The sequence below is a fragment of the Typopeltis vanoorti genome, chromosome 11, assembly GCF_054136105.1.
Source record: "Typopeltis vanoorti isolate ZY-2024b chromosome 11, IOZ_Tvanoo_1.0, whole genome shotgun sequence".
NCBI classification, from domain to species: Eukaryota; Metazoa; Arthropoda; class Arachnida; order Uropygi; family Thelyphonidae; genus Typopeltis; species Typopeltis vanoorti.
In genome coordinates this window covers 63331536-63355901 of record NC_143559.1, presented here as the reverse complement: position 1 = coordinate 63355901, position 24366 = coordinate 63331536, and the positions used below count along the sequence as shown (strand labels likewise).

The following is a 24366-nucleotide window of genomic DNA, read 5'->3' as shown; positions in this document are numbered from 1 at the left end:
GAAGTTTCGTTTTATTAACTTGAGTTAAGAAAGCTTGTGATTTTGAAACTGTGAATTGTATGTGAAAGTTTAGAACATTGAATTGGCATGAGTGACTTAGCAAGATGTATTAAGTTGATTGTATTATTTCATTTTAAAGCAGAATTCTTGTATTTGTTATATATCATCATCATCAAATTCCTGCCATGTACCTCAAGGGGTGTACAGGATATGACAGTACTACATGAAAAATTTACATCATTACTAACTTCCTATCTACAATTTTCCTCCAAATCAGTCTGTTACTTGTCAAGACTCCAACATTATTAGATCTTATATTTCTATCGTCTAACGCACTTTGTACCGTATCAATCCACCTATATCTTGGTCTTCCTCTGGGTCGTTTTCCTGCCAACCTGTTATATATATCATATATTAAATGTTTTATTTTGTTAATCTAAATATTGTGTTTGCCTGAATTCCTTTTTATTGCACCGTTCATAAATATTCGAATCTTGCAGGAACCCCAAGTGGAATAGTAAATAATTCAGCCTAAATAAATGAGGAGACTGCTAACTTAATAAAAAAATTGATCCTACTATTTTATATAGACTGATCTAAAAATAGGGTGGCGCAGTATAATTATAAATTTCCCTACTTTTGGATCGGTGATCAATTTGCAATTAGTTGTTATATTGATAAGAGTGATTTAAACCAAGATGGCGGATTTAGAACATAACATGAAAATAGAACGTCACGACAGTAGAATGTATTGTATATTGCAGAGCAAAATGGAGTCTAGAGTGAATAATAATAATAGTTTATTGAATCAATGAATTCATTTTAGAAATTATGGACTTTACAACTGTATTATAAACAACTCTTTTTTATTAAGATCATCATCTGCTCCAGATAATGATCTTAATATGAAGATCGAAACGTTGGGATATTAAAAGTTATTTATAACATGGTTGTAAAGTCCATAATTTCTAAAATGAATGTTGTTCACTGTGTAACACTAAAAGAAAGGAATCAATGAAACGTGGTTGATAGCAGATAATGTCCTGACAGTTATAGAAGTAGGAAGGTATAGCATATTTTGCCAGTATAGGAAGGGCAAAATAAGAAGCACCCCTGTGCTTCTTATCATAAGCAGCACAGAGGTGCTATACTCCAATCACATGGAAATCGTTCTTCTGTCCAGGCCCTCTGAACTATGCTGTGCAGCTGCTGTAAAAATTTTATACCTCCATACTTGAGCATTTATGGTCGAATATCATCTACTCCTGCTGAGACTTTTCTTATTCCTTGCGTCTTCTCTCCACGTGAATTTGTGCACATTTTTATGTTGGAACATAGTGTTAGTAATAACAGTCTATGTCATGAGCAGAAATCCAACAAGTATTTCCATTATTATTAGCTTCGCTCTTTTCTCCAAATTTTCCCAAAATATTGTTGTATATCTGACAATCATTTCCTACTCTACTATTTGGATCCCCAACAAGGACCTACTTTATGTTTCATTGTGTCAGTTGCTTTCTCTAAAGCCTTAAAAAATTCCTCCACTTCTACCTTAGCCGAGCCTTCTGTTAACCACAGGCACAAATAAGTCCCATCGTCCAGTTTCCCATTCTGATATTTGCCCACAACTACTTGAAATTGCCTGCCATTCAAGAAAATTAGACCTCGTATTTTGTGTTGAATACTATGGCTACTCCTTCTTTTCCTTGATTGTCATTGCCTGAATATAACATTTTGTATTTATTGCTCAGAAAGATCTCACCAGTTTTGGTCTTTTTTTGTGTCAGGCACTCCTATTATGTCGATCTGATACTTATCCTCAGCTAGCTCCATTTCTTTGCCATTCAGGCTTCTTATGTTGATAGCACCGATCTTACTCTGGTGATATTGAGTCAGGGTGTGTTTTAGGATTTATTTCAGTAGCTGATTTTTCGCTGTTCGCCCTGGTTCCCTGGCAAAAACAACAGGGGCCTTATTTAATCAGGCAATGCTCCAGCCGGCATGAAATTCTGTCATGTTGTACCATCATTTAATATTGTGGTTTAAGCCAATAAGAATACAATTTGGTCGACTAAGTCACAAATTGCCAGCCCATCCTCGTTTGTTCAGTATCCAGGTAGATACCTAACAGGGTGGACCACGAGAAGGTGAGGATTGGACATTAGGTCAGAAGCCCTGGTTGGTTCTCCACATTCCTTTAAAGGCTATGTTTAGGTCTCTCAGTTATACAGCTTTGACCTTTAAGCACCCCATTTTCCTTGGCTGATTAAATATTATTTTTGGTCTAAAATGTAATGTTGGGAATCAGTTTGACTTTTAGGTGATGTTATTAGCAGAATGAGAGATATAAAAGTAGAAGCATGAAAGCGCAAAGATTTCTCTGATATCCTTGGTGAGGAGGATTGAGTGCCATTTCAGCAAAAGACTAATTTTCTGCATTTGGCTCTTTCAATGTCAGATGGTTCAGTGTATGGAAGCTATTAATAACAAGTCTCTGAGACATTACTTTTGGTGTTGGCATCAGCAAAGAAGCATTCCCCACATCTCAATATGTATGGCTGCATTAATTTACTACACATTTTGGAGATGGCCATTTTTAAACCATGTCTAGAGGGTGCCATAATGGGATATTAGTTCTTTTATCTGTTACAATTTTCCACTATTTCACCAGTTACCTGATTGTTAGTACTTTCCATTTTGATTATATTTGAGATGCTGGTTTGAAATTAGTGAAACATCAGCTGCTTCATAAATTATCATATTATTGTTTTTTAGGTATGTGATTAATGCCATTAAATAATTAATATGAATACTTGCCAATACCTAGGCTTCTCTAAATGTTGGAGCATACTTAAGACAACTAAATTACCTGTTGTAACTCTTTCAGTTCAAAATATTACACTGAAACTTAAAGAATGAATTGGACAGCTGTGAATTTATTTGGTGCAAGCAAAAAGACAAAAACATTCGTTCTACACTATAAACAGACTATACACTACACATACTTAAGAACATAACCAGCTTTCGATAAAATGGAATCAGTCCTATGTATTAATATAGATCAATGTGTGTGTGTGTGAGAGAGTGAGAGAGAGACCATACTTACTACATCTCAATCAACAGCATGGTAGTTACTAGAATTATACCAGCTGTCCATCCAAGAAGAACCAAAGGATTCACCCTTGGTAAAAGAATAGTGCTAAGGCCTGGTACAACATGACACACACTGAAAAGTAAAATAAAATATCAGAGTTAGAAAAATGTCTAATATATAATACTTGAAAAACAGCAGTAGCATAAGAATAATGAAGATTTTTTCCTTTCTTTTATATGCATTTTGCAATGCAAAATGCATATAAAAGTATATCTGTTAGTTTCAGTATATCTGTTAGTTTCAATAATTCCATTCTAGCTGAATATATTTTAAAGAAATTTGTTGGCTCATTTCTATTTTATTTTATACCAAACCATTACTATTTTTTTTAAATTAGACTAAATAATATGTTAAAATGGTATATATCAAAACTGGCTCTGTATTGAACTGCTAAATGACAGTGACTGTGATCACTATATAATAATGCTGTAGCAGTATCTACTGCTTAATTGAACCTAATCTGATTTAGGTTCAAAGCTAGATAACTTGAAGAAATCTGGACTTCTGATATTAATGGCCAGGATTGGCTGGCAATTTGAGACTTATATAGCCAAACTACATTCTGTATTGGCTTAAATCAAAAAACAAATGATGATGCAACTTTATGATATGTCATGTCAGCTAGGTGTTGTTGTCCAATTAAACAAAAGGTGCCACTGTTTTTGCCAGGGAACCAAAACAAACAGTGAAAAATAAGCTACTGGCAAAAACTCCAACTCATCAGCAGAAATGAAGATAGGCATAGTGAACATCAGAATTATCAAAATAAAAGAAGTAGAACTGGCAAAAGAATTAGAGAAGTACCATGTTGATATAATCATCATCAATACTAAAACTTCTTGAACAGCAGGCAATTTAAGTAATGAGGCAGGTAGAGTAATGTAAGCAAATTTCCAAATGGGGAAACAGACTAATTTGCACCTATGATTCAACAGAAGGTTCTACTAAGGAAGAGGTGAAGGAATTTTATGAGTCATCTGAGAAGAGAGCTGACAAAGAAAAATCTGGTATTCATTTCCTACTCTGCTGTTTGCAGATCTAAACAGCAGAGTAGGAAATGAATACCAGATATTTGAAAATGTTTTGAGAAAATTTGGAGAAAGCAACAAAGATAATAGATTAAAATCAATGCTTAATGCTTCCAGTATTTCACCTTAGTCATAGAGCCATATGGTGTAGAATATAAAATTGCAACACACACACAACAAAACAAAGTGAAACTCAGGACAGGACACAAGTCTAGAGTCCAAACGAGATAGTGCACTCTCTATGAGTGGCAGTTACAAGCTTAGGCTGTAACACGGGATCCCCAGAATTAATGCTTCTCATATTTTAAGAAGTTTAACACATCCATATTTAATAAAATTTTCTTCATCCAATGAAGAGGTAGCAGTGAGCTCACTTTTGTATATACCAGGTTAATAGCTTTTAGCAAAATGGGCACTCATTAGTTGAACAACCTCTTCTGCATTTGTCACCATCATACTAACTGCATTCAGTAGTTATTCTTTCATATTCAATTCTTTCTTTTACTAGCAGCATAATGATAGAATTCTTTGGGCTTGCAGAGTCGGTTTGTTTTCATTCTCCTTCTTAGCTTCCTGTACAACAGTTGACTTTCCTAGGCTGCTGCTTATAATTTTCATAACAGACCTCATCCTTATGCACATGGTATTCCTTCCACATCATCCTTTTCTTATGAATCTCATGCTTATAAGATTACTCATCCATTTGACTCCTACTTTATTTATTCTTTGAACTCTTGGGACACATTCTGATGATGCACACATGAAGTTTATATTCCTGTGGCTTGTAGTATTCATAATTATTACATTCATATGGGCAAAAAACTACATAAAAAAAAACATAATAATGACTAGTTTCATAGAACATTATTGTGTATTTCTTCAGATTTGTACGATAACACAAATATAAGGTATTAACATGAAGATTTCTAAATAGCAAACCATTTTTTAATTCATTCAACACACGTGACAGACATTGAATGCAAGAATGAGATTTTCTTATGTATGCTGTTCATAGCTGATTTAATGTCAGGTTTTGGTTTGCATTTCAGAGGGTTGGACATCGCATCCTCATTAGGCTCTTTAAATTTGTGCACATAAGTATTAAATTCTATGTATAGTTATAGTATTTTGGTGATTTGCCAATTGACTTGATTTTCAATTGTGGCATGAAAGACTAATCCAGATTTATATGCAAGTTTTTTTTTTATCACATCTCAGACGTGCTTTTTTTCTAAACGGATTTCTCCAGACCATCCCATCTGTCCAACATAACAAACACCACATTTTCAATAGATTTTATAAACTCCTGATCTCTTCATAGGTTGAGGTTTATAGAAAAAGGTTAATACAGATCAGTCTCTTCATGCCAGTTCCTGCCACCCAACAAAACAATTGGGTACCAGCAAAACATTAAAAGAGATAACCATCGCATTATCAAGTGATAATAAAAGAAACAAGGAAATAACTTTCATTAAAGATATTCTTCAAAAAAATGGTTAAAGTATCAAAAGTATTAATAACATATTGAATAAATCATTGCAAGCTCCAAGACAACAATCAGATGACTACAAATGCATGTTTCTTTAGCTATATCTAGAATGTTACAGACAAAATAGTATAAGTCCTACAACATCATAACTTAAAAGCTGCCTTTAGACCTCTACAAAAAATCTCCACGATGTGGTCGTTTAGGAAATCTTAACATCATGGAGATTTTTTGTAGAGGTCTAAAGGCAAATTTTAAGTTATGAACTTGTAGGACTCATGCTATTTTGTCTGTAACAGTCTTGATATATCATAAAGAATCTGTGCCTTTGTAGTCATCTGGTTGTTGTCTTGGAGCTTGTGATGGTTTGTTCAATATGTTATTAATAGTTTTGATGCTATAACCATTTTTTTGAAGAATGTAAGTTATTTCCTTGTTTCTTTTATTATCACTTGATAACGTAATGGCTCTCTCTTTTAATATTTTGAGGATATATATATATATATTTTTTTTTTTTTTTTTTTTGTCTGGTGATGGCAGGAACTGGCATGAAGTTAGTGACCTATATTCAACTTTTTCTGTATACTTCAAAGTAAGATTACTACGAACCTCAACCTATGAAGAAACCAGGAGTTTATAAAATCTATTGCAAAGGTGATATTTGTTATGTTAGAGAGATGGAATGTGCTGGAGAAATCTGTCAGAAAAAAGCACATCAACGATGTGTGGAAAAAAACAAACATAGAATTTAATACTTATGTACACAAATTTAAGGAGGCTAGTGAGATCGTATGATGTCACATCCAGTGTAATAAAAACCAAGACCTGATGTTATATCAACTCTGGGCAGCATACATAAGAGATTATTTATTGATGAAATAGGTTATGAGACAAAATATGTTATATCCTGTAACAATGCCCTGCCCTCATGATATCTCATTGTTGCATTTAACTTGAATGCATTAAAAAAATAAGTTTGTTATTTAGAATTTTCCATGTTAATACTTCTTTATATTTGTGTTTTTTGCACCAATATGAAGTACATAATAGTGTTGTATGAAACTAATCGTTGCTTTATTAGATTGTTTTACTTTCTTATGCTTTTTTTGCCAGCATTAATTTCATAATTATGGATATATGAAGTCATGGAAACCTTAACTCATTATTCTTATAAATTATTTTGCATTTATAAACAAGGTAAATAGCTTAGAAAGGTACAGATAAGCTTTATCTCATGTGAATCTTGGAACAAACACTGGATGCATCTGCATGTCATAATTACAGTATGAAAAAAAAAAATATATATATATATATATACAAACACCGTATGTGCCGGCCCATAAGACGCACCCCCTTTTTTGTACACATTTTTTAGGAAAAAAACTTTATCACTGAATATTATAATGAATTTACAGTATTTCAAATATAAAGTAATAAGTAGGTCTACTTTCAACAAATACCTAATCTAACTAGGAAAGAATACCCACCTTTTAATCTTCTTTGTCAAAACCCAAAAATTCATCTCCAGAGCTAAATGAAGAGACACTTGAAACCTCTTCTAAATCAGAATCTGACTCCTCATACAACAAATTGTCCTCTGTACCATATCCAGTGCATTACTAATGCCACACTTTAAGAAGTGTGGCATTAGTAATGCACTGTCTCAGTTTTCACAGCATCCCATAAAGCTTTGACCCACTCAACAAACTTGCAAAATGCTAGGCCTCTTCCTGATGGCGCAACCTCAAAATCTGAAGACTGCATCCAGCTGTTCCACTTCTCCTTCATAAATCCCTTAAATGGTTTATTAATACAGACATCTAAAGGTTGAAGCTAACTAGTTAGACCTCCTGGAATTACAGCTGAGTTTTCAATTCCATGAGTTTATTTTTAACACTTCTGTTCTGTGAAAATGAAACTGATCTCATGCTAGCAGGGCAGGCTTCTTCAACAGTCCACCAGGACACCTAGACCAAATTTTATCTATCAATAACTTCATTCCTCCTCCATCCATCCAGCCTTTTGCATGAACATGTACAAACACTTCTTTAAACAGCTTTTTTTTGGGTAGCATCTTCCTTTTAAAAATCAATAGTGGCGGCAATTTTATCCCATCAGCACAGCAAGGTAAAACAACAGTGTAGTGAGTTTTTTTGTGCCTCGAAGTTTTAACAGTAACACTTTTTGTGCCCTTGAAATCTATAGTTTTGTTTGAGGGTACATCAAAAGTCAGCGGAACCTCGTCCATATTTCCTATTCGTGCAAGTTCAAAATTTTCTTGTTTCCTTGCGTTAATGACGAATCGATGAAATTCAATAATTTTTTTCTTCATATTCAGCTGTTCATACAAGTTCTTATTATTTTCTCAGTTGGGGGTGGCCTGAAATGCCTCTTTGCAGCCCAGAGTTATTACATACTCGATACTGCAATTATTCTGCAAATATTGTAGCAAGTATTCAGTTCTGCCTCGAGTTCTGGCTATTTTGCAGTTCCACTTTGTAGGTTATGTTTACTGTGAGTTGCCTTTTTCAGATCCTCTTCCTGATTTTGCCAAGTTCTTATCATTTTCTCAGTTGGGGGATGTCCCGAAATGCCTCTCTGCAGCTCTGTTTCCATGTTCTTTAGCACATGCAATCACACCTAACTTGTATGCAATATTGCAGCAATGCTGACGTTTTTCAGCCATAATTTGCCAAGAAATTTAGAGAAAATTTAACAGTAGAAATTTATCACCGTTCACAACAACTGCGACAACAATTGGAAAGTTTAAACAAACAGGAACACAGCTATGATCATCGATGACAGAGTATTTGCATCCACTGAACTCTACGTAACTGGAATGTTCTCACACATGCAAGGAAGCAAGAAAGAAATCGTGTAACTCAGAACAGAGAAAATTTCCAGAAATAAAAGTAATAAAAAACTGAGTATCGGCGTATAAGACGCACCATTTTTCAGACCTATTTTCAAAGAAAAAAAGTGCGTCTTATACACCAGCAAATACGGTATATATATATATATATATATAGTGTCAGACCACAGATACAAGAACCCCAGTTGTCTTGGTGCCAAGAAGAGTCAATTCATGTTGAAGACAAGAAAGAAGAAATAATGCAATGTACGAATTGGTCACCAACACGCAAAATCATGTGCTGTATAGGTAAAATTTTCGAACTGTTATACAAGCAAAATAGTTGCCACTTTATAAACTACAATATTCATAAAAGAAAGTCAATTTTCCGACGTGTAATAATAATCAAACTCGTCCCACAATACAGATTGATTACCCTATTATCAGAATGGATTCTCCTTCTTCTCACATGTGCAGAAGTGTCAAAGAGTCTTGCACCTGCGGGGATACAGTGTGTGTGTATATACATATTCTGAATTCTCAGGACTTTTATGGACTACCAAGCATGTCCCCTAGGTGGCAAATGGGAGGGGGAAACCCTGACTACCATCTGTTGGATATCAGGGCAGCTCTGAATATATTGAATAAAGAGCCATGGACCAGTGGTTTTGGAACTGGCGATTCCATGTGAAAATATTGCCATTCACCAACCTGCACTGGGCCAGCATTTTTATTTATGAATTTATGGCCTAACTTTCAAGATGAATCCAACAGAAATAAAATGGCCCTCATTCCCCAGAGGCTGGATTGTTATCACCTATGGCAGCAGGCAGTTAAACATGAAGGTAGAGGGCACCACGAATCCCTGAGTAATCAGATCATGCTGCCATTGAAACATTAAACTGTAGGACTCTGAGCACTGAAGCACGGTTAACTGAACTAAGCGAAGAGCTAAAGCAACTAAAATCGGACATTCTTGGACTAGAAAACGATCAGAAATGTATCACAGAAGAAATAAGAAAATTCAATTGTAAATTCATACAACAAACAACTGAAAACAACCGTACTCTCAAAAAAAGCCAAACAGATGATTGCAGTCAAACTACAAGATGGAACCATCACCAGAGATAGATATGCTATAGCAAAAAGAGTTGCAGAATTTTACTCAATATTATATCAGGATGATGAATTAAATGAAGAAGACAACTATGAAACAGCTAGTACCACAGATTCTAACAGAAGTTATGTGGAGCATCCAACGTTTGCAAAATGGGAAAGCTGCAGGTGAGGATGGAGTTATAGCTGAACTTCTAAAAACAGGTGGAGAAATAATCTATGAACTCTTAGCAAAACTATTTACTTTATGCCCGAAGAAAAATGATGTACCAAGAACACGGAAGAAGGCTATCCTAATTCTGATACATAAAATAGGTGAGGTAGAAGACTTGGCGAACTACTGACCTATCAGTCTACTATCAGTGGTTTACAAAGCATTTACAAAAGTCTTAGCTCATAGGCTTTGTGCGACTCTAGACCTAGCACAACCAAAGAACAAGCAGGCTTTCAAAGGGGCTTTAGTACAATGGAACATAATCAAGTTGTACAGCAGATTATTGAATGGTGTAATGAATATCAGTTACCACTATCTCTTGATTTTATTGACTATGAGAAAGCCTTTGATTCACTTAAAACTTGTGCAATACTTAAAGCATTACAATACCAACAAGTGGAGGGGCCATATATCAGGACCATCAAATCAGCATACACCAATGCCACAGCAGCAATTCATTTCAATGGAAACATCTCTACTGTGGAAATACAGAGAGGTATAAGACAGGGTGACACAATATCTCCAAAATTATTCACAGCATGCCTAGAAGAAATATTCAAACTTCTTGATTGGGAAGGGAAAGGTCTGAAGATAAATGGAAGATATTTAAGCCATTTATGCTTTGCAGATGACATAATTATCTTTACTTCAACTGCACATGAATTACAGACTCGTGTATCCATGAACTCCAAATTGCTAGCAAAATAGCTGGTCTAAAGATAAACCTAAAGAAGACCCAAGTTATGTTCAATAGCTATGTCCAACCAGAAATAATAAAAATCAAAAATGAGGAAACTAAACAAGTAGACCATTATATATATTTAGGACAACAGATATATGGAACAAAATACCATGGATGAAATTAAAAGATGCACAATGCTTGGGTGGAAAGCATTCGGAAAATTATATTCAATATTCAAAAGTCAACTATCATTATGCCTGAAGAGAAAAGTTTTTAAGCAATGTATTCTTCTTATACTGACATATGGCTGTGAAACATGAACACTGAATGCAAAGAAAATTCAAAAATTAAGAACAACAATTTAATATGGAAAGAAGTATGCTTAGTATCGCAAGATTGGATCACAAAAGGAATACATGGATAAGAAATCAAATCAAAGTCTCTGACATCATAGGAAGAGTGAAACATCTGAAGTGGCAATGGGCTGGGCATATTGCTCAAAGACAAGATCAATGATGGACAAAAGAAGTACTGGATTGAATTCCACGACAGGAAAAACGACCACAACCCCGACCTAAGATCACAGTGAATTAATGATATCATCAGATTTGCAGGAGTGACATGGGAAAGGAGAGCCATGGAGAGACAGTTCTGGAGTAATCTTGGAAAGGCCTTCATCCAGTAGTGGATCAACAATGGCTGATGATGATGATATTCTGCATTACTTCAATTTTGGCATCTTCTAGATCTTGCTCTGACTGATGAGACCTCAATAAAGGTCGAGTGGTAGTGCTATCAGTAGACCTTCTTCAAGCATATGATAATGTCTGGCATTCCTTTTTGTTCCCCATCCTCCAGCAAACTGACGTGGGTATTCATTATGATATTATCTGTATGCTATTCGTTAATAATGAAAGAAATGAAAATTTGACTACCTGCTTCCTAGTTAATGGGTTCCTATTAGAATTCAAAAAAGGAGTAAAGATCGTCCTCTTAGTCTATTACTCTTTGCATTGGTTTTTGAACCTTTCTAGCAGGAAGCTGACAATATGCTGCGCAAGGAATAACAGTTCCTTCAACTATGAAGGAAATAAGGTATTAACATATGCTGATGATGCAGTAGGTACATTTTGAGGGATAATGATTCCATATACATCTGTTTTAGTATTTTGGAAAAATTCAGCATGATCACTGGATTAACTGTTAATGCATACAAGAACAAATTAAAAGTTTTTGGAAAGTGGGATCTTGAATGCATCTTTTGAACTAACCTCTAAGAGTGAGAACCCCCTCAATATACTTGGAATTCCCTTCTCCACTTACTCAATATTACCAGTTCAAGAACTAAAATACAAAAACACTAAAACCTTAAAAGACTGGAAAATTGGACTACTTTCCTTTTCTTTAACCATAATCTTCCCTGCTCAGTTGTACATAAAAAATTATCATTTTTCTTCAGAAGCAGAAGAAAAACAATCATATACTAAACTAGTGCAATTTTTTTGGTACAGCTAATACCAAGAAGTTAAAAAAGAATTTCTTCAACTATCAAAGAAGCATGGAGACGTTGGGCTTTCAGTTTTAAAATTCTGCTATTTAAGCAAAACAGCTTCAAAAATCCATAAAATGTTACAGCCAATCACACAATGTCTAGACCTCTGGTACTTATTGGGTTTTTCATCTTCCCTTATTTGGAGTAAATGATTATAAAGGTCCAAAAGCTGAGACTGTTTCTGATTACTACAACATTCTGTGTTTAACTCTAAGAATGCAAGTAAAATTTGGTATAAAGAAATCTTTAACCTATTTTGCCACAAACTTCCATAGTTGAGTACTGACAATAGCACATTGTTTCATAACTTACTGAAATTCCAAGGATGTCCTAACGGGAGGGATCTTACTTGAAGAATTGCATATGATCGCCTTCCAGTCAATACCATCAGGTGGAGGTACTTGAACATCGGAGATCCAATCTGTGACATCTATTACTGATTATAGCATGCATTAAACAGCTGTTATCCTGCCCTGCATATTTGGAACAGACTGTGTTGGGCATTCCATTACTTAACAGAACAGGTTCTTGTTTTTTTTACAGTACCCACCACCTGTAGGCAATTGGAAGAGAATTTTGATTTTTATGATTAATGAATTAAAATACCATTCATGGAAGTTTAGGAAGAAACATGGATTTTTAAGTCAGCAATATGATATATAAATGATTTATAATATTGCATTGTGAAAATTTTATTGTCAGTAAGACGATTTTTGTATTTCGAAAGTTTAAGCATTCTAAGAGTCGCCAGACAGAGATAAAATTCTGTCTATTTTTACTATTAGAGGTTTTTTAAATGGTTCCATCCTCTTAGCTCAATGTGGTCTTATGGTCAATTGTAAGGATGATTGGAGAAAAATCTCCGGCAGAGAAGGCCAACTCAAGGCAGTCGAATTTGTCATTCGGTTATTCATCTGCATGAGACTGGTGAAAAAGAAAAAAAATGATAGCCATTAGCTATATGATGATATAAAAGAGCTGAGGCCATTTTCTCTCTCATACTATCTATCTGTCTTTTCTTTCTCCTAGCACTATCAGGCTCTCTTGCATCCCTATACTAACTACTCTAGGTCTATGATGAACACCTCTTCACTTTTTCACTTCAATAAAGGCTGAAATCAGTCTGAATAGTGGCCCTTCCTATAATGCACATTATACACACCTGAAAGGATGCATGCTTTGCATTATGGGATACTAAGGCAATTAATGTGAAGTCACTGGCTTCTATATACAAGTGGCCTAGCCACAAAGATACTTTACATGCAAACTTTGCTTACATTTAAATAATGGAATAAAAAAGAATATAATTTGTTAGCATTTTTAATTTAAAAATCTTTATTAAAGATATAATGATTTTGAATAGAAATTTAGTTAGTTTTAGGATTAATATTAAATTTTTGAATAATAATATTTTAATATGCAAAAGCAGTCAAGTGTAACAAGCTCACCTTTGGCTCATTTCTGCAGCATGCTCCTGAAGCCAACTGGAACTGGATGCCAATATCACATGATTAAAGGCTCTATTTTGCATTCCATATGTTACAACCATGTGACAAATGAATGCTAACAAAATTCCAGGAAGCAACCTTCCACTAGAGAAAATAGAAAGAGCAACAATATTGAAAAATGGCAATGTGAATTTCAAGGTATTCGGCTGTCTATTCCATTAACTTTGATGTGTAGTATATAATCTTTTTAGTAACATTTCCCATTTTAAAACAAACATGCAGACTTGCTAGATAACAGACATGGATTTAATACTATTAACACTTCAAGATGCTTATGAATCAACTAAATTCTGTTGGATGTATACTATGTATTTGATAGTGAGAAAATCCCATTTCTTTTCTTTGAGACTAAATCTTTGGTCAGTGCTTGCTAAAGGCTGACTGACAGGATCCACATTTTTTTTTTTTATTAATTAAATCTCCTAGACTGCACCTATATGATTCTGAAGTTTTTGAATTTGTATTTGGATATTTAAAATTAGTGTCCATCTAAAACTTTATAAATTAAAAAGTATTTCTTTTAATTACTAGTGAAACCCCAAAAGACAAAATACACAAACTATAACTGTTATTATTATATATCAAAAACCACATTGAGTCCAAACACTCATAATGGGAGGCCCCATGCTAACCGTCATTTACACAATTCCCACCATGTGTGTGTGTGTGTGTGTGTGTGTGTGTGTGTGTGTGTGTATCAGGGGCAAATATTCAGGGTGTGCAATCCTCATTCACGGAATAGCAATACCACCGATATTATATTTTTGCATTTATTCCTGTTAAAGACTCCCCTAATTGTGTTTCCGGGATTCATACCTAAAAGTAAACACAACATACTAATGCATCATGAAGAGGACATTTTTTCAAAGCATAAACATTCCATCACATTCACATTAATAGTCCAGGTGTGCGTTCAAAATGCATACACCTTTGAGCCCTTTGAAAAGATGTAATGATGGCACAGATGATAAAATTCTTAGAGTTCCAGTAGTTTAAACCACTCAGAAGGTGAGGCAGAGTGAGCACTGAGACAATAGCACCTCATGAAGGGGTGTTCAACCCGTCGATCGTGGAGCGATTTTTGGTCGATCTCTTGTGTATTCCTCCTTACTTACAAATTTAATTAAAACTGAAAACATAATATTTTATTTATCATTATTTTGTATTATTTTTAATTCACTTTAAGTGTATCGCTATTGTTTATTTATTTTTGGTTAAAATTGTGAAATCAGTAATTTTCTTATAAGTCTGGGTAAATGAATTAATTTGGATGTGTGGAAGTCAAACAGCGAGCTGAGTGAATACGATTATAAGCAAAGTGTAAAAACTCGATTGTAGCTTAAAGATTAAATATTCCAAAGCACATTACATTGATTTTTTACTTAGGTTAAGTCCTATGTGAATATTGTAAAAAAATAAACTTTGTTTGTCTCGATATAGTTTGTATTAGATGTTTTTGTAAATAACTCTTTTGAAGCTAACTGTATGTACTGCTTTAATAAGAATATGTTAGAGTGTAAAACAAAGGCAATGTTTTTGTCGCCAAAGCTGTACATGACAGCATTAGAAAGATTGTTATTGAAACTTGTATGTATGAGAAAGGCTTGCAGGTTCTAAGTGTAAACATCTCTGAAGTCAGTCGGAAAGAGTTCAAACAAGTTTCCGATGGCCGGAAAGTTGTTTGAACTTACAATCAAAAGAAAGCGGCGGTGAACAAAAGGCGTGCCGAACTTGAAACTTAAGATGAAAGACTCATACCGATTCTTTGGGGGTTGCCAAACTTCATGCAAGGTCTCAGAGGAGGCCTAATAAAAAGGGACTGAAGCAAGCAGAAGGGATCCCGGTTCCAGAGTCGCTGTCAGAGATAACGGATACACGACTGCCCGGATACACGTTGCTTGAGAGAGGAGTTTCCCGCTACCAGAAAGGAGCTTCTTGGTTCGAGAGAGAGAGACTACGTCTAGGCTGCAGACAAGGTTTCAAATTGCCGGAGAAAAGTTGCCAGGCCAAGTTAACGTCAGACATTCACAAGTGTGTTGTGTTTTCATTACAATTTGATGAATCAAACGACTTCACTGATATTGCTCAGTTAATGGTATTTATTCGCATGGTATTTCAAGATTATTCAAGCAAAGAAGAACTTCTGAAAATTATACCATTATTGGGAAGGACTAGGGGAGAAGACATTTTTTCGGCATTTGATAAATTTGTGAAACAACTCAAACTTCCGCCTTATAAACTTATGTCTATCACTACTGATGGTGCTCCTGTAATGATAGGTAATAAATCAGGCTTCATTTCATTAGGTAAACACGATGACAAATATCCAGATTTTTTAACGTACCAATGTATTATTCACCAACAAGTACCATGTAGTAAAAGATTAAACACAAAAGATGTTTTGGATATTATAATTAAAATTGTAAATTCTGTTTGAGGAAAATCCCTGCAACGGTGGTTAATTAAATTACAGGCAGATGATGATAGGGAACTTCTGTTGCACAATAATGTTCGCTGGCTCAGCAGAAGTCAATTTTTAGAAAGATTTCTTGTATTAATTAACGATATAAAATTTTTTTCTTGATGAAAAAGGAGATATTTATCCACAATTGAGTGATAAAAGATGCTTGTTACACTTATCATGTTTAGTAGATTTCTGTATGAAATTAAGTAATTTAAATTTAGAGTTACAAGGTAGAGATAAAAATTTAATTGACATGTTAAGTTCAATAAAAACTTTCCAACAATACTTACTTTTATTAAAGAAAAATATAAATGACCGCGAATTTAGACATCTCCCATATTTATTAAAATTTTTTGAACAAAATCAAGAAATGCTTCGCTATGATTTAAAAGAATTTATTCGTGAAATAGAATTAGTTGAGGAAGAAATAAATTCAAGATTTAAAGATTTTAATAAAACTGAAATGATTATATCTTTTATCAATAATCCATTTCAGAAAACTTGAACATCACAGAAATTTCAAATAAAATTAGTGGGCTGTTTGATATAAACCAAGCTGAAGTAGAACTTGAGATAATAAACATTCAGAATAGTTTACATTTAAAATCAATAAACAATGAAGTCATTTGGAAGTATGCACATGAAAAATTCCCAATATTAACTGATATTGCACGAAAAATTCTGTCGTGTTTTGGATCAATATACTTGTCAGAATCCATTTTTTCAAATATGACCTTCATAAAAAATCAATTAAGAAACCAAATTACAAATGATCATTTGGATGATTGTCTGCGATTGGCCACTTCATATCAACTTGACTGTGAAAATATTGCGAGGTCCAAACAATGCCAAATTTCACATTAACTTTTTTTTTTTTTTTTTAAACAATCAGCATTTCCTGTAACTTGTGAGTTTGTAATCGATCTGTTGTTTTTTCTAACTTCGGTTTTCCAAAATAGAGAAATAAATATTTTATTCCAATATGTTTTTTTTGTTGTTTTAAAATAATTAAAAGTGATAAATAAATTTTTAAATACACAAATAAAGTTTTTAGTTGTGTATTTTTTTTTTTTAGTTGTTTATTTGTGCGTAATGAGATATCAGATTGGAGAATCGTGATCTATATAAGATCACGTTCTAGTGGATGTGATTGGTTATTGTATCAACCAATCCAATTGAATGTTCTCATTTGTCATGAGTTGCTGTTTTTGTTTACTGAGTTTCATCTGTTTTTGCTTGCGTGAAGTGTGAACTGATGTGGTAGGCAAGTTTTTATATATAATATAGACAAGTTTTTAATATATAATTTTAGATAAATTTATAACTTTTTTGCCCATATTTACAATGGGGAAACAGTGTTGATGATCTAATGAAGAATTTTCTGATTTTGAGATTTGTAATCACACAGTCTGTTTCTATCTTATGCCTTCCCTTCTCCTACAGAATTCATGGCACTGTTTAAGTGAAACGACATCTACAATTCCTCTACTATTTCTAAATCAATAAAAAATGAGCAGCAGTTAGTTAATAATCATATCTTGTATAACTTCAAACTAGTAAACTAGCTTTGTCTTCCCATGCTTAAGTTTTTTTTTAATGATTATTACAGCCTACAGCATTCTCTTTTTTCCTAATCTCCATGTAACACTGATATACTACAGGTTGCGAAAGTTTCATTAGGGATATACATATACACACTAATGGTCAAAATTGTGGAAACATTTTTGGAAAAAGTGTATTTCTGAGGTTTGATGGCTCATAAACACTGCTTTTTTTTTTTTTTTGGAAATCCAAAAAATTATAAATCAATGGAAAGATAATTTAATCAAGAATGTAATGCAATAACTTTTATGAAGGATTTTTTTTTATTAGAACAGCAGTTATAAAGAAGAAAAGTGAAATACACAGAAAAAATGAGATATACAAAAATTCTCATAATGTGAGTTAATACTTAGTTGGGTAACCTTTAGCATTAATTATGGCCTTACAATACCTTCCCATGGAGTGAACCAAGTTTTTTAGTTCTGCAGCTGTTATAATGTGAAACCAAGATTGAATTATTGCTTCTATTAATTGGGTTTTATTGCTGGGTTGCTTCTGACTAACAAGTTCTTTAGTTGGCTCGATAGATTTTCGATTGGATTAAGGTCTGGGCAATTCACAGGCCATTCCAGCAGTGGAATATGATTATCTTGAAACCACTTTTTGCACACAGCAGCAACATGACATGGAGCTGAATCCTGTTGAAATATAAATGCTTCATTATCTTGGAAAAGATCACATGCAGAAGGCTTCAGTTTGGGCTCAAGTATTTCATTTATGTATTTTTGGGCATTTATATTCCCATTAATCATGCAAATTCTGCCCACATCTTTTGATGTCATACAATCCCAGATCATAACACTAAGTGGGTGTTTCAGGATGAATCAGGATGCAAATCTTCTCTGATTCTTCTCCTTACGTATTTTATGCTATCATACCAAACAGGGAGATTTTGGTCTCATCACTCCAAATAACTGTCCCATTGTTCTGCTGTCCAATTAACATGGGTTTTAACCCAGTTTAATCTTTTCAACCTTTGTTTGAGAGATAAAAATGGCTTTTTTTTTGTGGAATTCTAGCATTTAAACCAAATTCCTGCAGTCTGCGCCAAACAGTCCTCGCACTCAACTTCACATTATATTGCGCCATTTCATCTTGTATACACCCAGATGATTTTCTTCTGTCACGTAGGCACAGCCTTTCAATTCTTCTATCATCACTTGCTGTTGTGAACCTTTTCCTGCCTTTACCAGTCTGGTTTTGTAGTAACTGAGTCTCCTTATACTTCTTCAAAAATTTAGAAATGCCACCTTTGGTTAAGTTTCCACCAATTTTTCTTCTAATTTCTTCATAATGTAGCCTTGTTCACTTAATAGTACTATTTTACATCACTTTCTGAGTGACCCGTCAACTCTGCGCCATTTCTTTAATTTTATTATGTTTTACAAGCAACTTGATAGCAATCACATAACACACTGACAAATGTCCTCCTCTCAGCTCCAATATATGACATCAATAGCTGAATCCCACTGTGACCTTATTAGCTCATTGCCAAAACAAGATGACACCTGATTGGCTCTCTAAACACTCATGCTCATTGGCTACATTCAAATGAAGGAAAGCTACTTCATATCAACCTAAGCAAGTTGTGCTTCTTTTTTCTGATTATTTGGCTATAACTTTCATAGAATACAGATAATTGAACAAATTTGTTGCATTACATTCTTGATTAAATTATCTTTCCATTGATATATAATTTTATGGTATTATACAGAAAAAAAGTGGTGTTATGAGCCATTAAACCACAAAAATACACTTTTTCCAAAAGGTTTCCACAATTTTGGCCACTAGTGTAGATACATAGATACACTGAGTTAGCTTTGCATTAGGAACACCCATCTAATAATGCGTTGGTCCACCTCTCTGTGCAATCACAGCTCGCAGATGACTAGAAGCAGATTTTACAAGGTTCAAACACCTGCCATGCATAATTCGACCCATGTCCACTGCAACAACTCTATCAGTTCATGCTCATTCTGTGGCAGAGTATCAGCAGTTCTCACACCCTGTTCTAGCACATCCTACACATGTTCAATTGGGGTTACAGTCCAGGGAGTTTGGGGGCCAAGGCAGTGTCACAGATTTGTTGTTGCATTTCTCCAACAACTCAGTAGATGTATGAGCCCGATGAAAAGTGCATGGTCCTGTTAGAAGATGATGCTGCGGTCAGGATAGACCTTATGTAGATATGGATGGAGATAGTTGGCTAACAGGTCCCTGAAGCATTCACCATTCGGTGTTTGTCAGATAACCAATGGACCTAGTGTGTGTCAGGAAAAAGCTCCCCCAGACCAAAATAACACTTCCACCAGCCTGTTGAATCCCAACTGTGCAACCAGGGATAGAGTTTTATGCTGTTTACACCAAACATGAACCCAACCATCAGCAAGGTTCAGCAGGAAACAGGACTCATCACTCCAGACAACCTTCTTACATCTGTCGAGGGTTCCATTAATGATGTTCCTTTGCCCACGCAAGGCATTGTTTGCTATGAAATGGATGTCATCATCATTGTTAGTCTCACAGTGGGAGACTAACAATGTACCCTTGTTAGTCTCCCACTGTGAGACCCCAGGCAAAGCAAGGTACAAGGTACATTGTGCATGTGGACATGGTTCAAACTGCCTTACTGTTGTACTGGTGGATGAGCTGTGCAACTGTTGAATGTTGTTGCTGAGATACCAGTCATGACACCTGCCACTCACCTATAGGATTAACCATGCATGGCTGACCAATGTGAACACTCCTGCTGGATATCTGTTCATGGTTAACCCAGTCCTGGTTGAAAAAACTTTCAACAACTACTGTATCAAGGGTTGTTGAAAGTTTTTTTTTACTTGGTTATACTATAAATGAAAGATGTCAAGAAATTCTATTCTGGGGTAAGCAAACAAAGTTTGCACGTGAAGTCACTTCATGACTGTTATTTGTGTATAGAGGCTAATAACTTGACATCAATTGCATTAGTATCCCATAATGCATTATGGGAAGGACCACTATCCAGACTGGTTCTGACCTTTATTGAAGTCTCATCAATGGGAGCCAGACCCAGAAGTGATACCAAGATTGAAATAATGCAGAAGTCATATTTCCATATACAAGTAGCCAAAATTCATGCCTTATTACTAAAATACTCTGGATTAGAGATAGATGATAAAAGCTTTTTCACCTGGTTATATGTCTGTAGGGATATGTGTGTTGCATTATGGGATACTAACACAATTAATGTAAAGTCATTAGCCTCTAAACACAAGTAACAGTCGTGAAGTGACTTCACGAGCAAACTTTATTTGCTTACACTTGGATAAAGGATGAAATCCAAGAATATAATTTCTTGGCATCTTTAATTTATAGTATACCTAAGTGAAAAAAAATATTCAACATCTACCTCTAATCCAGAGCATTATAGTAATAAGATGTGATACCTTTGGGCTACTTGTATATGGAAATATGACTTCTGCATTACTTCAACCTTGTATCACGTCTGAGTCTGACTCCCAATGATGAGACCTTGATAAAGGTTAAAACTGGTCTGGTTCCCATAATGCATTGCATTATACATGTCTTTAAGGATATGTGCATTGCGTTATGGGATACTAAGACTGGGTTACATATACATGTAACTCAGTCATGAAGTGACTTCACATGCAAACTTTGTTTGATTATACTTAGATAAAGGATGAAATCCAAGAATATAATTTCTTGGCATCTTTAAGTTATTGAGATGTTAGTATGGGAGCAACCAACAAGTATGGATGTTTCCAAAATACTGGCACATGCCCTGCAGGCTCCAACTACGAGCTACCCACAGTCAGATTGACTCTTACATCACCAAATTTCTCCATAACTAGCAAACGCTCATTGATTGCGTATAGAGGATAGGTGTGCCCATCCATAGTAGCTGCATGTGACGTTGATATCACGTGGTACTTCGTTATCACAGCGGATATGTAAATCGTGTGTGTGTGTGTGTGTTGGGGGGGGGGGGGGGGGAGCTGCTAATGCAAAGCTAACTCAGCATGTGTGTGTGTATGGTTTGGCCAAAATTATTCGTCCACATGACAGTAACAAACAATGCAGTGTGGCAAGGTAAAAATAAGAAAAAGAAAAAGCAAAGGAAAGAACTAAATTACCATAATTGTGTATAATGGTCACAACAGCGTGTAGTTTAGAATTTGGCTTCCAGCAAGGTGTAATCACAGAACACCATATTTCTCATGTGGTGTAATCAAAATTAAAGCAAAAAATCTAAGAAACATGCAGGCCAAATAAACTTTGAAAGTGATAGAAAAGTATTTCTAAAGAATTATGCATCAGCATATTATACCAATGCACAGTCAGTGTGATCAGAACATTATGTACCGAAAACTCCATATCATGAATGAAAAGCAATCAGTCTGAAAGACAATATGTGGCGATGAACATGTTTGGGCATGATAGCTGTCATATCCATTAAAAAATTAACAAAGGTGTGAAGGTGATGATGTCTTTTCTGGTTTGAACCAGAATTCCTTGTAGTGCCCAGCAAAATTAATTATGCTGATAGGCCTCTGGAACCATCCAGATGAGTATAAACTATCATGCCATAATGCAAGGGTGGTGGAGACATGTTTTGAGGAAAATGGGATCAGCCTGGAGTCTTAATCTGAACAGAAACGTTTTCTCCTTGCTGAGGGTAAGATCAGAAATAAAAACTGATGAGGCAAAATACTTATTTGTTTATACATTTCAGGAAGTGTCTAGAAGTATCTATAAATGTGGTTGCAATTATTGTGGTATATGAAAATAAAGGTTTTATGAAACAAATCAAATAACTTGAGTGTATAAATAAATAACAGTTTGAATATGTATTGCGTATAGCATTCTACAAGTTAATACTAAATATTTATAAGATATATGCCAAACTCATACTCACAGATGAATTTCTGATGACTGAATTAGCCTTTCAATGCTGAAAAAGCAATTTATAATGAATAATTTATCATTTGAAATTTAAAATAATTTCTTAAAAATGTTTAACTTCATACATATTTTAACCATACATTCAACAAACTTTCTGACAATGCTTTACACCAAATATCCTCCTCGTCATCAAATTCCTGCTATATACCCTCAAGGAGTGTACAGGATATGACAGTACTGCATGAAGAATTACATCATTACTAACTTCCTATCTACAATTTCCTCCAAATCAGTCTGTTACCTGTCAAGACTCCAACTATTATTATCAATAATCAGATCTTATATTTCTATCTTCTAAGGCACTTTTTACTGCATCAATCCACCTATATCTTGATCCTCCTTCGGGTCTTTTTCCTGCCATCCTGGCAGAGAACACTTGTGTTGCTAATCTTTCCTCTCCCATTCTGTTTAAGTGACCATACCATTTGAGGTTAGCTCTGCTAATGCACTCCTGGATGCTGACAATGTCAAGACCAAATATATCCATAGCACAATTAGAATGGTGTGATTAAATGAAGGTTAAAATCAGTTTAATTTGTGCTGATATCAGCATTCAGTTGACATTTCCTGCAAAGTACATAATGGTTAACAGCTGATATGTTTTAAGATAACTTAAGACAATACATATTCCTTTTATTATTTTATTGATAAAATTCTTTAAAATAATGATAATTTTGTCCAATTTTTGGAACAACAATCCCAGAAAGAATAAAGACAAAGGAGTAAGTTATTACAACATTTCCAAAGATGAAAGAATTTCAAGACTGCAAAAAACAAGATAAATTAATAGGCATTTTAAATATTATTGATTATATTCAAATCATAATTATCAGCCTTATGAGGAGATAGGTCAATCTAAGGTAGCAAGCACAAACTCCATGAATTATACAAATTCACTCTTGACAGTGTTACAATACATAACAGTAGCACCACGAATTCATGTTTGGTTTTATGTATGTGAGATAAAAACCAGGGTATCTGGAGCCGGGGTCTTCAACCTTTCAGACAGTGCAGGCTGCATTAAAAATTTCAATGAAGGGAAGGTTATATATAAATATGCATTCCCTAATCTTGATTACTTAGCATATGGTTACCTACAGTTAATTTTTTTTCCAGCACTGACTAATTGATCTCAGGCTATAGGATTGGATACTCCAGATCAGGGGTCTTCAACACATGGCCCGCGAAGCTCTTTGCTGTGACCCGCCGGCCATTTTGAAAAAATAACTACTTAACATTAAAACGTGATTAAATAAAAAATAATTTCAATGAAGCCTGCGGGTACTGCGGTATTTAGAATTGTCAGATGCCTTCCAGATTCACAAGGAACGCTGTGCATTTGATACTTCAAATAAAATCCTATAAAAATAAATATTAAATAGACATGCTTCTTCAGTCATCTACCAGCTCCAAGCGGTACTTAAGTACTAGTACTAACGTTGCAGGTAAGTGGCTGAAGCAGTAGTTTGTTCGAGTGCGCTGTCTAGTGCCTTCCAGATACATCTCGAAGGTTCTAGATACTTCGTTATTTTCATATAAATACAAGAGGATCTTATCCACAGTCAGTCAGTCGTGAACAGTGTGATATTTGTGTATAAGCGCATGCAGGTTCGGCGTATCAGCCATAGCCTATTGTGGTTTTATATTGCCAGACTTTTTTCATTAGTGTGAGACATATTCAGTGGATAATAACCGTTACACTGCCATTTTGGATCATTTTTTGGGTTCACCTTCCATCACTATGGCG

General features: G+C 34.7%; 1 protein-coding gene across 2 annotated transcripts in view; it reads right to left on the bottom strand.

The window, feature by feature from the left end:
• The window catches only part of LOC150101667 (zinc transporter 6-like), a 166407-nt gene that overhangs the window by 44262 nt on the left and 97779 nt on the right, over nucleotides 1–24366 (bottom strand). For both annotated transcript variants that reach the window (XM_090400575.1, XM_090400576.1), the window contains 3 exons: nucleotides 22573–22608; nucleotides 13532–13675; nucleotides 3107–3226 (listed from right to left, as the gene is read on the bottom strand). In XM_090400575.1, the coding sequence (XP_090256701.1) occupies nucleotides 3107–3226; nucleotides 13532–13675; nucleotides 22573–22608 (300 nt within the window). The remainder of the gene's footprint in view (nucleotides 1–3106; nucleotides 3227–13531; nucleotides 13676–22572; nucleotides 22609–24366) is intronic.